The sequence below is a fragment of the Talpa occidentalis genome, unplaced genomic scaffold (assembly GCF_014898055.3).
Source record: "Talpa occidentalis isolate TD23 unplaced genomic scaffold, MPIMG_talOcc4v2.1 talOcc4.7, whole genome shotgun sequence".
NCBI classification, from domain to species: domain Eukaryota; kingdom Metazoa; phylum Chordata; class Mammalia; order Eulipotyphla; family Talpidae; genus Talpa; species Talpa occidentalis.
The window spans coordinates 53,075,572-53,090,916 of NW_023605083.1; the positions used below are offsets into that span (position 1 = coordinate 53,075,572).

The window sequence follows — 15,345 nt, forward strand, 5'->3', positions numbered from 1 at the left end:
CAAACCTTGCGGAGAACAGGCATACCAGGAACATTTTTTAAGGTCAGCATGTGAGCGTGAATGAATAAATGGCCCTCTGGAGGACAGACGACCGCTACCACTTTATAGCAGGGAAAACGGGCTCCGAGAAGCCAGGCTGCTGGCCTCTAGCCACAGCACCCTGGCAAGATGGTGCTGGAACGGAACCCAACCTGTCTGCCTTCCTGGCACATCAGCTGAGTCCACACATTCAGGCCCTTCTCTCTGGCTCACAGGAAAACATCCTGGACAACCTGGAGGTTGAGAGTGATGTTCTGGCATCTTCAGAAGTACTTGAAGAAGAATCCAAGGTAGATCAGATCATCCCTGAGTCCTTTGCCCAGCCAAGCCGCATGGGGAAGTCCATGATTGAAGACCCAGCTCTGGAGGTTCTTAAGAAAATTCTGCAGTGAGTCGCCCTTGGGTACAAAACAGAGCCCTGCCATCATGGCTCATGGCCATGGGGTCATGGCCTTTGGGGTCCCACAGACTGGGGTGTCCTTGTGAGCCCACCCCTGACAGCCTGTGACCTTGAGCAAGAAACTTCTCTGAAACAGGGCTTCTGTTAAGACAGATTCACGTGGCGGAGGGAGTTAACGAGGATGGTGCTCGTGGTCGCTGGGGGAAAACTTAACATCCTTTCCCTTGGTTTCAGACCTCCCATCTCAAAAGGCTCTACCCAACAGCATGAGAAAGATCGGTCCCAGACAGGTAGAGGCAAACAGGCCTGTGGGTGTCAGGGAACTGGCTGTGGGGAAGCTGCTGGTGCTACCTGGTCCATCCTCACCTCTGGTCCTCTGCTTTTGCCCTGGGCGCTCATCCTCTGAAGGCTTGAAGCGACATCGGAACCGGGGAGAACACTGCCTGAAGGTTATGTCCAGTGCCAGTGCCACCTCGCTAGGGAGGTAGGGATGCTGGGCTGCCCGGGATCTCCCCTTGCCACATCCCTGCCCTATTCCCTGAAATGAAGCCCAGAGACACCCTGTTGCTTTAATAGACTCTTTACTCAGGATGCGCTGCCTGTGCTCACAGCTCTAAGACTCCAAGGACCAGTGAGGGCCAGCTCTGACGAGCGCGGTAGTCAGATCTGGGCTCCCTGCTGCTGAGTGATGCAGCTCACCCGGGCTTCTACCTGAGAATCTGACTGTGAGTGACTGTTGGTGGATCTGAACCTGTTCACAGTGGTGGTTCTGATCATCACTACCCACCCCCACACGTAACAGAAAGAGGGACATAGGAGATGGCTCCCTTGGGTGCCATCACAGAGACGTAGGAAGAGCCTGGGCCTCTGAGTTTGCCCACTGTGCCCCATCAGGGTTGTTAGACTCACGGTCCAGTGAGGATGGGCCCTGCTAATCCCAGACACCAACTTTATAGAAGGTGGACAACAGAAGCCCCATGGCAGATTCAACTTTCTGGGTCTTCTGGGAGCCCTCATTGATGTGACTTGATTCTTTTTTTTTTTTTTATAGAGGCATGTTTTATTTATTTATTTGTTTGTTTGTTTTGTTTATACATGCACTGGGTACAGTCAGAAGCACGGGAAGGTGAGAGAATTCACCAGAGACACAGCAGGGAGCAGAGCAGGCAGAAGGACCAAAGTACACTGCTGAGGGGAGCAGCGGGCGGCAGGAGAGGTCTGCGCGCCATGTGGGACCCTCCTCCGGTGGCCGAGGAGCAGCCGGGGATCGAACTGCTGCTGCAGAGGCTGCGGGCAGCTTCGCAACCCAGCGCTCAACTGCTCCGCCACCGGGGAGGCCCGATGTGACTTGATTCTTGACTTTGAGAAAGGAACAGTGAGGAAATCCCTGCTTTGTGTTCCCCCACAAGGTCTTTTTGAACGTGATGCCATCTGTAATGTGGAATTAAACAAAGACCTGCTAAATGAGAAAAGCAAAGGCTGTTCATTCAGAGTTTGCTACAACAAGGAATCACCACTACTTTCATTCTAGCAGAGGCTCCAGGGCTAGTGGAGGAGGAGACAGAGTCACGATTCTGAAACGGGGCTTGTGTCAAAATAGATTCACGTGGTGGAGGGAGTTAACGAGGATGGTGCTCATGGCCGCTGGGGGAAAACTCACATCCTTTCCCTTGGTTTCAGACCTCCCATCTTGAAAGTGTGACAAAGATCGGTCCCAGACTGGTAGAGGCAAACAGGCCTGTGGGTGTCAGGGAACTGGCAGTGGGGAAGCTGCTGGTGCTACCTGGTCCATCCTCACCTCCCCAGGCTGCAGAGGGGAGGGTAAGGCTGCAGGCATGCCCTGGTTGGAGGCGGAGCCAGGGGAAGCTGGAGGCAGCCAGGTAGCTGCTGATGTCCTGTGATTGGCTACAAGTGTATATTTGACTTCTGCAATTGGTCCCAAGTTGGAAGCAAGGATGAAATTTAGGGCAGCTATCAGTTATTGACCAAGTCCTGGCCATGTGGGGCCAGTTGTTACAAGAGTTGTTCAGCCTGGCTGCTTTCAAGTCTGACTTGCCGTAGGCTGACTTCTCAAATTGTCTATTGTAGAAAAGGGGTTGGTTTCCTGGGCAGGTTTCCTGGGCAAGTTATGGGTCAGAGCTGTATATTTATATATGGTCCAGCCATTGGCCATTAGTATATTACAGAATGAAGTATGTGTTGCTTAGGGATGCCCAGCTACATTTGAATTTCAGGTAAAAACAATATATTTAGGAAAAGTGTGTCCCCAATATTGCATCGGACATACCCTAAAAAAGTTCTCATTGCCTATGTGAAATTCAGGTTTAACTCAGAATATTCTATTTTTATTTGAAGGACCGACAACTCTACATGTGACTCAATCTATTTTTCCTAGCGTCCTCATCACAGGGAAACAAGGATACAAACAAGGGCTCTGGCATTACCAGAAAGATATTCGTGGTTGTGTGCCATGGGTAACATGAATATGTCACACACAAGAATGCAATGAGGACTTGGGACCCCGAGTGGGGGCAGAAGCACTAGGGTTTTCTGTCAGTGGTAGAGCACACATCTAGGAGGAGACCCTTCAGGAGGAAGGTCTCCAAGCAAGGCGCAGCTTCGCTTTTGATTAACAAGCAGGGTGGCAGGGCCAGGCTTCCCGTGCAGTGGGGGAGCAGGAAGCATGCTCTAGTGGCACAGGTGCAATGGCATAACAGGCATTCTCATATGTCACACAGCTGGAAAATATAGGCCAAAACCTGCTCAGAGACAGGGTTTTAATGCTATTATAACACATCCCCAGCTACTGTGGGTCACTTTTGGTCTTTCTGCGCATGCCTTATGATCCAGCTCTGACCAGTTTGGGCTCAGGGTCCTGCAGCTTCTTTCTTTGATCTGCAAGGGGTCGGATATGATAAGTTATAAAAATAGCTGAAGAATGCATATGTTGCAAAAAAAAAAAAACCACCAACTTAGTAATAGAAACAATGGGTCAAAGAAACCTGCCGGGGGCTTCCCAGAGCCACCTCTGTCTCGCTGGCATCACTACTTCTTGGCCTCTCAGTGCCTTGGTTGGGTTTTAGCAGTAAGGGCTTCATCCCCACAGTAAGTTTTGCCTTCAGAGCTGCTGGGGAGGCATTTTGAAGGACTCAGCTCCAGACATGGGCGTCAGGTCCATGCAGGTAGGTTCTGAACTTCCAGCAACCCAGGTTGGGCTTCCACAGGCTCCGTTAGATGCCTGGGTCTGTTCCCACCTTTCAGAACACCAACCCTCCCTTGTCCTGCAGCTTCACTAGGCACACCAAGCCCAACCGAATAGACAGAAAGTACCAGGTGCTCGGGGAGAAGCCACCTCCTCCTTCTGAGTAAGTGACAGTGTCTTAGTCTTTATTTTTATCCTGTTGTTTCCATGGTGGGAGGAGAGGGTGTGGGCAGGGTGGGGGTGGGGAGGGAGAGAGGAGCTAGACCTGACTCAGATGAGATAACAGATGTGGTGAGGGGCACTGATAAAACAGAGAAGAGTCAGCGAGAGAACTGTAAGCTAGGTACCAAGCTGGTTTTCCCAAGAGGTCTTCGAAAGCATTGGCTCCATGAAGTCAACCTTAGTTACTTAAAGTTGCTTGGTCATATCTGATTCTCTGCATCATTCTCAATATGACATTCCAGTCAACAGTCTCAGTTACACATCAGTGTTTCTAAACATGTTCGGTGCCATAAACAAGGCCTCACAGGGATCTGTCTTGTGTGTTGCAGGAATTTTAAAGGGATCATCCTGAGTCTCCTGTGGGAGAGCAACGAGCATCTGCTGTTGGTCGCAGAGGTGAGGGCTGCCACCCACGGGCCTCTGCCTGTCCATCCCCCTGCCAGCTGCTGGCCATGCATCCTCAGTTGTCTCTGCCTTCTGCTGACAATGGCCTTGTGGGTGAATCTGAGGAAAGGGGATTCCAACCCCCATGACATTAGTCACCCAGCTTCCGTGATCTCATGTGATGATTTTCATCATAGAAACTGAATTTCATTCACTTATCTATTTATTCAGCCACCAAACACTTCTTGGATACTAAGTATCTATCAGGTTCTGGGTGTTCCAAGAGAAACACACCTGTCTCTGTCCCAGAAAAGCCAGCACTCAACAAGAGGGCAACAGACATGACAGCACCACAGGTGGGGCTGAGGGAACAGGCACCTGGGGATTCCCACTGGAGCTCCCCAGCTCCCTGCTCCAGCACACCTCACAGAGAGGTGTGTGCATTGTCCTGCCTGCCTCCCACTGGACTGTGATTTCCTCAGATCAGGGACTCCAACTCATCCATATGTGTGTCCAGTGGCCTAGGACCCAGCCCGGGGCTTCACAGAAATCTTTCAACCTTATTGCTGCAATGAGAATCCACTGGGTGTTGAAGGATGAATAGATTTCAGTATTTCCTCACTTGTGCCTTGCATGACAGTGGTGGAAAGGGTAGACAGGTAGGAGAGCAGCCCCAGCACAGGGGCAGCAGGTGAAAGGGCTAGGTGGTATCAAGGCAGGGTGGGAGAGTCCAGGAGCTTAGGCCAGAGTTCCATGGTGAGGGTCTCTACCTATCCACTGCCGTCCCTCTCCTGCAGGACTTCTACCGCAAAGAGAAGCGCTCTGTCACCAGGCCCGAATGCATGTACGAAACCTTTGACCAGTGTGCAGAAAACATTGGCAAGAAGACCTTGGAATACCTTAGTGAGACAGCTGAGTACCACAACTCCTGCCTTATAGGTGGGTGCCAGCAGCGAGCCTCTAGGTTAGCCCATGGGCCTGTGGGACAGGCAGCAGGCCTATGGGTATGGCATAAAGCCACTAAGCCTGGCCTGGGCCTCAAGATCAGGAGGGCACCCTCCAACCTGGATGTCACAGGCAGAGGCAGAGGCAACTCCCTGTGAAAAGCTAATGGATTATAATTAGGTAAAAACCTTGATCAGATTTAACCAGGGAGAAACAAAAATGGAAAAAAAAGGGGGGGGGATTTGTAGCCCTGAAAATGTTTGGTTCCTTTCACCGAAGTTTTGGACAGCTTTATTGAGATGTTCGTGAATAAACAACTCACCTGTGTAGAATGTACAACTTTATGAATTTTAGTTGGTTCAGAGTTGTGTGGCTATCCCCACTGTCAATCTTAGAGCCCTCTGTCCCTCCACCATGTCCGCTACTCTAAGCAACCACTAATCAACCTACTTTCTGTCTTTGTAGATTTCCCCAGTTCAGGCTTTCACACAAATGGTGTCAAGTATATGTGGTCTTTTGGGACCAGCTCCTCTCATTTCATACAGTGTTTCCAAGGTTCATCCCTGTTGTAGCCTGTATCAGCACCTCATTACTTCTTATAACCGAACCAAATGCCATTATATGGATACACCACATTTTGTTTATCTATTAATTCACTAATGGGTATTTGCTTGTTTCCACCTTTTTGGCTAATATGAATAGTGTTGCTATAAGCACTTGTGCACATTTATGTGGACATGTGTTTTCATTCCTTTTGGAATGACTAGGAGTGGAATTACTAGGTCGTATGGTAACTCTATATTTATCATTTAAAGAATCCTTCCACATAAGGTGTTTCTTAAATACCTACTATATGCCTGGCCTATGATGAACTTGATAAACCTAGCCTCCTGGAGAACAGGGTCAAGAAATCAGGTAGTTAAAATATATCTTGCCATTTATATTTACTGTAAGAACATTGGAGGAACAGTGAAAACATAGGTCCCTCTTTGGCCATTTCTCCATGTTCCTCTCCCTCTTTGTCCATAGTTATGTGTATCCTATGTGACTGTACATCCTAATTATTCCATTTCTAAAATCAGAGAAGCTGAGGGCCCACTGCAGACCTGCTGTGTTCGTTGATGGGTTGCATGGATGGGTTGCATGGATACAGAGGGAAAGGTTTAGAGGGCAGCCAGCCCTGGATGAAGACCTAGGACTGCTGTCTTCCAGCTGTATGACTTTAAAATGCTTGAAACTGGGTAAAGATGAAGGAGAAAAATTCCAGTGAGAATCTATAACCATAGTCAGCCCATATATGGCTTCTAAACCTGAAGTTGCCCTGAAATAAACCTCAACTCAACATTGATTTTGTGAATCATACAAAAGACCTTTGACTAAGAGTTCAGCTTTAAAAGATCTGGAGTTTGCCAGGGCCAGATGCTTGTTTAGTAGAGGCACTTCAAATCCTTTCAAGAAAAACCCAATTTCAATTCATGCCTTCTAGGATTCCCACAAATGAAATGCCCAGAATAAGAGCTTACAGGAAACAAACAAAGAAAACATACAAGCACAGGAAGAAAGTCACTTGGGCATCAGACAGCAGAGTGAGACCAGTAAAGACTTCAGATATATCAGGCCTAAAATATAAAATAGCATATTTATTAGCATTAAAAGAAGAAATTAGGAACATCAATAAGGATGCAAGAGACTATTAAAAAGATCAATTAGATACAAAAGAGAACCAAATAGAACTTCTGGATTAGAAAAAGAAATTGACGAGATTTTATTTTATTTTGTGTGTGTGTGTGTGTGTTTTTATTTTTTAATTTAAATTTTATTTTTATATTCCCCATACAATTACAACTCCCTTATTTTTACCCCAAGCCCTCCTTTCCCCACCCCCCACCCCCTATAGAGAGTCTCTTGTTCATAGTTATTTGTTGATTTTTATACTTTCTTTCTTATAGTTATTCTTTTTCCTGGTCCCTTATTTAGGTTTTCTAGATTCCTGCTATGAGTGAGACCATCCGGTATTTTTCTTTTTCTTTCTGGCTTATTTCGCTGAGCATGATCCCTTCCAGCGCCATCCATGTTGCTGCAAATTGCATGTGTTCATCTTTTTTGAATGCTGAGTAATATTCCATGGTGTATATGTACCACATCTTCTTGATCCAGTCAGAAATAGATGAGATTTTAAAATTATGAATGGCTTTACAAACAGATTATTCACAGATAGAGGTGAAATCAGTGAACTGGAAGGCAGATCTAAGGAAAATATTCAAAATGCAACACAGAAAGACAAGGACATGTAAACTTGACAGATGAAGATATATGCCTGAAAAGAACAGATCTAACTTATAGGTATTTAGAGGCTCAGAAGGAGAGGAAGAGAGGCTGGAGTCAAGACAATATTAGAAGAGATAACAAGTGAGGACCAAGCTGGTAAAGGCAATACATGTAAAATAATCAGGAAGGTCCTGTAGAGTATGGAACAGAAGACCTTTGAACTTATGTAATCCAGCATTTTCTCTACTTGTTTAATCACAGAACCCCTTTTCATGAAATAGCTATTATCTCACTGTAGTCCCAGTCTCACTTCAGGCTTTTGTTGGAGACAGTATCACAGGAACCTGGCTCTGTTCTGTCCCTCTCCCCTGACCCCTCACTTCCTAATTCCTACAGAATTACGGGCCCAGATGAGGAGATTTGAGGAACTGCTACCCCAGGTGTGTTGGCTGGTGATGGAGAATTTCAAGGAGCACCACTGGAACAAATTTTGTACCTCTACCCAAGAGATCAGGGAAGAGTTCTCGGAGTATCAGAAACAGGTGGAAAAAAGTAAGGTGAGGGCCTCAAGACTAGCCCTTCCTGTCCAGGATGGGGAGCCCTGTGGAGTTAGAAACAGAAGCAGAATATTGACAGTCCAGCGAAGGAGATGGGCCAGGATGGTCGTTGTTGGGTGAGGCCTGAGGGACGTGAGACATTTGAGAAAGTAGGGGTGAGTCAACAGCGTCCTCACAGAAGTCATTCGTTCATCAACTACTTGTTGGATTTAATGGGTGTCTCTCCTGGGTTCTAGGGGGCTTTGGTTATTGAGATCAACAGTGATTGCTTGGTGCTTGGGATGTGGATGCTGTTGATTTTATTGCATTACAGCCCTGACTGTGATGGGGTAGATGCTCAGCACACCCTCCCTAGCCCTCAGTGTCAGCTCCAGCCATGCCCCCATCTTGCCTTCTCTGCCATTCCTCTGCCCTTCTGTGCCCTTCACACACCAGAGTTAGAGCACACCCTCAGTCTGGCCATTGCCATAACCAACAGAGGACTGTTGGTCCTGACCTCAAGGCTCGATCAAAATCCCTGCTGATTTCTGGAGTGTTTGATTGAAGGATGAAAATGCCCAGAAACTTCACCCAAATCTTGGACACCCCACACATTACCAAGCAATGGCGTCTCTGTGTCAAATGGAAGAGAAAAGACAGGAAGATTTGGACGAGATGATTGCGGCAACCAGGGAGAAGCTGGAGGTCAGTGGTGCCATTGATTCCCAAGCCCAGAAGCTGAGAGCAGCACTGCCCTCCAGGGAGATTGCCCTACTGACAGTCCGTCAATGGCTCTAAGCATGCCCTCTGCTGGCACATTGGCTCAAGTGGGGCCTGAAAGCAGTTTTTATGGTTGGATATGGTCATTATTGACTATTTTAACTTGCATTTAAAAAAAAAAATCCTGAATTACAAAATTACTAATGAGAATTCCACAACCACCCGCCCCCACCCAAGATCCAGGTCTAGTTTTATTTCCTTTTTGGTGTATTGTCTATGTATAGCCATTTCTAAATTTTTCCCCATCTTTAAGCCAAGTTGCCCCTTAGGAGAGGTCTCTAAGTCAGGACCAGATGCCAGTGAATTTGGACACAGCTGACCCATGGCTTTGGTTTGTCTCACCTGCTAACTCTCCAAACCCTCCCTCTGTTGGGTTTTGGGGAAAGTTCCTTTCCCTGCAGCATTGGGCTCCCTGTATTTCCTCCAGGAAATGACCAAGAAGAACGGCCGGTTTTTCATAACCAGCTTGGCCACCTTCACTGAGAAGTTCCTGGTGCAGTTGGATGAAGTGGTCACCATTGATGACATTCAGGTTGCCAGTAAGTGCTGCCACTCACCCCAGAGGGTTGAGGTCTGACTCCAGGGGGTGGTGAGGTGTAGGGTGAGAGGCCTAAGGGGTCTGCTTTCCCCTACCTCCTCCAGAGTGAGAGAATAGTTTCTCCATTGAGGGGACTAATAAGGTTTTGTTTATTAAAAGTAGTATTTTTTTAGGGCCTCCCTGGTGGCGCAAGGGGTTAAGCACCACACTATAAAGCAATCCTCAGCCTCTGCAGCATGAGTTCGATCCCCGGCCATCCAGGGAGCAACCCACATGGTGCAGCAGACCTCACCTGTCTCTCCCACTGCTCCCCTCAGCAGTGTATTTCAGTCAGTTTGCCTGTTCTGTTCTTCACTCTGTCTCTGGTGAAGCCTCTCACCCCCTGCATCTCTGGCCTATACCCCAGCTCTTGTATGTATAAATAAATGAATCTTTTTTAAAAAAGTAAAGATTTTAAAGATTTATTTATGCATGCATGCAAGAACTGTGGTGTAGGCCAGAGGTGTGGGGAGGTGAAAGGATTTACGGGGGAGAGTAGGGAGCAAAACAGGCAGATCTACTGAAATACACTGTTGAGGGGAGCAGACAACAAGACAGGGGAGGTCTGCTGCTCCATGTGGCTTAGCTCCCTGGCCGGCCAGGGATCAAATTCATGCTGCAGTGGCTGGCAAAGCTTGATAAAGCTGTGACTTTAACCCCTGCACCACCAAGGAGGCCCAAAAGTAATATTTTTATGAGCAAATCCCAAATAAGTCAAATATTATGTGTAAAAATGAAATCTTCATGGTAAATATTTTCACATTCTTGAGGTCAGGGCAACTTTCCCAAGTAGGAGCTGAGAGCCAGAAGACATAAAGGAAATGGCTGACACTTCTGGGTAGCCAAAACTAAAAACAAGAAAAATATTAAAAGATGGAAAGACAAATGACAAACTTGAAAAAAACTTCCTAATAACCTATAGGTCAGAGAAAAGCCTAATCACCCTGTGATTCGGAGAACTCTAACAGGTCACATTTGTATGAAGAGACAAAAGACAAACATATGTCTTTCTAAAGAGGAGTGATTCATAGGTCCTATAATTACCTGGCTTCATGGATGATGAAAAATTTAATATAAACATTAATTTATATATAGACATTACTGTAATGTCATATAAACATTATTAAGATAACATTTTCCACCCACAACCTGGCATGGTTTTTAATTTTGATGATGACTAGCACTGGTGAGGATGTCAGAAAGCCCAAGCCCCACGGAGACCCTTGGAGAGGGGTAGAGGATGCTGCTCTTCCAGAGAAGCCTGTCAGTTCCTGTCAAAATTCTGGATGTGTAGTACCTTTGACATAGTAGTTCTAGCCCTAGGAATTACCGGACAGAATTTTTCAAAGGTACATTTTCAAGCACATATATATATTTATATACATAAATATAAAATTTATATATTTATATAATAAATATATATAAATTTAAATATATTTAAATATAATGTAAATATACATATACATATACATATATATATATATATTTCAAGGTATAAATCATAGCACTGTTTGAAATTGCAAAGAATTAGAGACATTGATATTTATGTATTGGGGAGAGGTTGAATTAATAAATTATGGTCCCAATGTGCATGTGGATGGCTGTTAAAGTGAGTGGAACTGGTGTGTAAGTGCCAGCATGAAAGGCATGAAGGAATACAGTTATGTGAAAAGACAAGCTGGCAATCAGTACTTACTTATGATACCATTTTCAAAAACACATATGTAATATAAACATGCATACTTACATCTGTGCAAATGAATCTGTGTGAGGGAATGAGAGAGACAGAGCTGAGAGACAGGGACAGCTGTGGGTGAGGGGTACCTCTGGTGGTGGGCTAGTGACACTCCTAAGTAGGTAATGATCAAATTTTTTATAATGTGCATGCTACTTGTATACTCTACAAAAATTGAAGTCAGATATTAAATGTTAACTATTTTATCACTAATCAATTAAAACTTTTTTATCTTTGAAAGTTTGTATTACAAAGATAATAGATATTTATTATAATAAAAAAGACAGTTCAATATAAATTACAAAAAAAAGTAAAGAACGCAGTTCTCCCACCAAGAAATAAATGCTTTTTGCTGTCCGTTCTTCCAGTCCTTTTTGTTAGGCCCAGGTCTGTGGGTGCTGTGTGTGTGAGTGTGTGTGTGTGTGTGTGTGTGTGCATGCGTGCTCCCAACCAGTGGGGGAAACATTGACCAATCCAGTCGATTACCTTGACCGTTCTCAGTTGCTGAGCATTGTGATAATTGATTAGCCCTCTCCTGCTGAACACGGACCACTTCAGTGATAGTGCTGAAAGGGACATCTGCATCCACATATTTCTGTTTGGGGCAAGAGATTCCTAGGAGTGGACTTAGTAGGTCAAAATGTATATGTATTTTTAGGTATTGATCACTTCTCAATACTGAAATATCTTCATAGAGAAGTGTGAGCTTTGTTTGGAAAAATGGGACTTGCAGAGACACTGGGGTTGAGATCCAAGGGAGCATGGGCAGAGGACTGGCTGGGGAGGTCAAGAACTATACCTTGGAAGGAAACACTGAGCTGGGAGGAGCCCCTGCACCTAGTCCAAGGAGCCCTCTCCTGCTCTGTGTCCTCTGAGCCAAGCAGCCAGACCCTGCCCTTCATTGCAGACCAGGCTGCCACTCTCACTCCAGTCAGGAAAGCATGTCCAAGGGCGTGTCAGCAGGAGGGACGTTAGAAGGTCAACCTTGAATGTGTTCATCTATGGGTACTTCTTAATTCCAGATCCATTTGAGCTAGTGAAAGCCAACGCAGGCTTTACCCAGCTATCAGGGGCTGATGGAAGCAGTGAAGGCAGAGCATTATGCTCGGGGCTTTGGAGGTGGGAACAGTACCCAAATCACAGCTCAGGTCCTCTGACCACTGTCACCATCCCTCGTTCCCCCAACCTATCTGACGTATTCAGTCTCTTGGGGTGGGGGGCATTGCTTCCTGCTGGAGACTCTGAGTGATGACTCCAAGTAATCTCTCTTTCCTGCCAGAGATGGAGCCCCCCAAACAGAAAACATCAATCCTCATACGGAGGAAACTCGCCGGACACTCCCTAAAGGAAGAGAGTGAGAAGCCCCTAATTGAACGTGGGAGCAGGTGAGCACTAAATCCCATGAATGGCTGCATTTGCCTGGGAGGGGGAGGAGAAATAATGCTGTAAATATTGGTTTCGTGGAGGATGAAAAAAATAATATAAACAATTTATATAGAGACATTACTTTAATGTAATATAAATATTGTTAAGATACAACTCTCCACCCATCACCCAGCAAGGATTTTAAGCTCAACAGTAACCAGCACTGGGGGCAGTACAGTGACGTGGTTAGGGACACAGAGCTGAAGTCAGACAGACCTGGTAATGCTGGAAAGGCATTATGTCCTAAGCCTCATTTCCTCATCTGTGAGTTGGGCATGGCCACCTGTCTTACATGGTATTATGAGGCAAAAATAAAATTGTACCTGTAGTGTCCCTGGCACACACTAGGGCCAGTGTGTCATAAGGACCCATAAAGGGGCTCAAAGAGATCAGGGAGGGCTGTCCCACTGTGAGGCACATTCTCAGGTCATACTGGCTCTGAGACGTGATGAGAGCCAAAGTGCTTATCCCCTTGGCCTCAAGAATGTCACTCTGGATGAAGACATAAGGCAGTGATTTGCCCAGAGAAATTCTTTAGCAGTGGCTGTTACAGAAAAGTGGGGAAAATGGGCCAGAGGCTGCTGTCTGACGGGTCATCTGATGAAGAAACAGGCCCAGACAAGGGGAGCCACGGGAGGGAGGGCATTCTCCTCCCCCAGCAGAACCCAGGGCTGTGTGCACATGTGGATTTATTTTTTTTTAAAGATTTAATTTTATTTATACAAGAGCTGGGGTACAGGCCAGAGTTGCAGGAGGGTGAGAGGATTCACCAGAGACAGAGTGGGGAACAGAACAGGCAGATGGACCAAAAGCACTGCTGAGGGGAGCAGTGGGCGAGACAGGAGAGGTCTGCTGCACCTTGTGGGTAGCTCCCTGGCCAGCCGGGAATTGAACCAGCGCTGCGGAGGCTGCAGACAGCTTCACAGCACTGCGCTCAACCCGCTGCACCATCGGGGAGGTCCCACACATGGATTTAAAGAGTGTGGAAACAGAAAGAGAACCTGGAGAAGCTTAATGTTAACTGCTCAGTAGGGCTTGATTTTAGTTAAGATGTTTAAAGCATGATAGTTTTCTCAAAGGAGAAGCTAAATTTTCCCACTGTTTTGGGGGGTGCTCTATGATGGTGAGGACAAGCCTCTAGGGCCTTTCCATGCACGTTTGCTTGTAGGAAGTGGCCAGGAATCAAACCGACCGAACTCACCATCCAAACCAAGATTCTCCTCCGGAAAACATCATCTATCACCACCAACAAAACGACCCTGGGCCACCTGGCAGCTGTGGAAGCCCGAGATACTGTCTACCTGGTGAGTGGGGTAAAGGGCCCGGATGCGCGCATCCCAGGGAGCACAGGCCGCTCAGCATGGCTGCCTTGGGAAGGAGGGAACATGCCATAGCCTGGTGCCCTGACTTTGGCCCTGGTGCCCCAGGGCAGTGCCAACACCCAGGACAGTCTTGTTACCGGGCATAGGGACATGCATCAGAAGTAATGTCCAGTCCCAGTGATAGCGATGCTGGGCCAGCTCTTTCTGAGCTGTCGCGCAAGCTCTGTGCAGACACACAGCTCTGCCTCCTAAGTGCAGGTAGAATTCAGCCCCTGGAGGAAGCCAGCACCCCTGAGCTCCAGGGAGGCGGCAGCACAGTACAGTGGTTAGGAAGGAGTGCAGAGTCCAGAATCAAGTAGACAGGGTCCTTGTACCTGCTCAGCCTCTTTTTAACTGGGTGAGCCCTGGCAAGGCTCTGAGCCTCAGTTTCCCCATTTATGAAATGAGGAAAACAACTGGACCTACCTGATTGTGTTGAGGAAAATACATGAGACATGGCTTGTGGAATTCTTGCCAGGGCCTGGAGTGGGTAAAGAGCTAGTCCCAGTAGGTAACAGCATATTCCTCTAAGGCTTAGGGTTCAAAAGTCCCTCCCCATGTATCCTCCTCTTGCTGCCTTACTCCCAGAAATATTTAGCATTATTTGAGGAGGAGTTGAAGAAGATCCAGGATGAGAACACAGCACAGGTGAAGGAAGCTCAGTGCTGGAAGGACAGCTGGAAGCACTCTGTGCACATCATCAAAGGCCTGTACTTGTGACTCCCTCAACCCACACAAATAAAGGTTCACTGTATATGGACTCCCTCTCTGTCCATCCATCTGTTCATCTGTCCATCCATCCAACCATCCACCTGTCCATCTATCTGTCCATCCTTTTGTCCATCCAGCCTCCCACATGTCCCTTCTCTGCGTCCAGTAGGTTCCTCCCATGTAAAATATCACTTCCAATTAGGTCCACAGAGATGATGGGGGCGGGGGCATGACTTCTAAGGAGGAAGCCAGCGGTGAAAGGGGAGTCTCCACATGGTTTTCAGGAATGGTGGGCAACAGTACCTCAAAGGAAATAATTTCCAAATAGCATGTTTGACATTTCATCTTGGAAAATAAGATAAAACTTATAGGAAAGAATATATTTTACATTTAACAAAAACATAGGTTATAATTGCAACTGTGATTTCTAGAACCAACAAAGAATTAATCTTGTGTTCTTTGGGTACCTGTCTGGAGACTTGCCTGACCAAATGACAGCCACTTTCATTTTCCTTAGGACTGCTTTCATTCTGTGAAACTCAAGTTATTCTCTTTGAAAACCTCCATCTCAGTCCTCCTTGTCAAATTTCTCCTCCTTGGCAACTTCTCAAGTCATCTAGGATACCAGGTCTCACTTGTCAGCAGCTTTCTATGTCAGTTTCTCAGGCTGCTCACATCCCATCCTCAACTTCATGACTCCTGGATCATGTACCTAATTTGCATCTGCACTTTCTTTTCATTTGCATTTTCATGTCTTGAT

At 46.5% G+C, this 15,345-nt stretch overlaps 1 protein-coding gene across 1 annotated transcript in view; it reads left to right on the forward strand.

Moving 5' to 3' along the window:
* CCDC180 (coiled-coil domain containing 180) overlaps positions 1-14,641 on the forward strand; it is a 53,041-nt gene extending 38,400 nt beyond the window's left edge. The window contains exons 27-38 of the mRNA XM_054689130.1: positions 255-427; positions 674-729; positions 848-923; positions 3,727-3,804; positions 4,193-4,259; positions 5,045-5,186; positions 7,857-8,017; positions 8,564-8,701; positions 9,204-9,315; positions 12,368-12,473; positions 13,682-13,817; positions 14,463-14,641. Of these exons, the coding sequence (XP_054545105.1) occupies positions 255-427; positions 674-729; positions 848-923; positions 3,727-3,804; positions 4,193-4,259; positions 5,045-5,186; positions 7,857-8,017; positions 8,564-8,701; positions 9,204-9,315; positions 12,368-12,473; positions 13,682-13,817; positions 14,463-14,594 (1,377 nt within the window). The 3' untranslated portion in view covers positions 14,595-14,641. The remainder of the gene's footprint in view (positions 1-254; positions 428-673; positions 730-847; positions 924-3,726; positions 3,805-4,192; positions 4,260-5,044; positions 5,187-7,856; positions 8,018-8,563; positions 8,702-9,203; positions 9,316-12,367; positions 12,474-13,681; positions 13,818-14,462) is intronic.
* Positions 14,642-15,345: the final 704 nt, after the last annotated feature.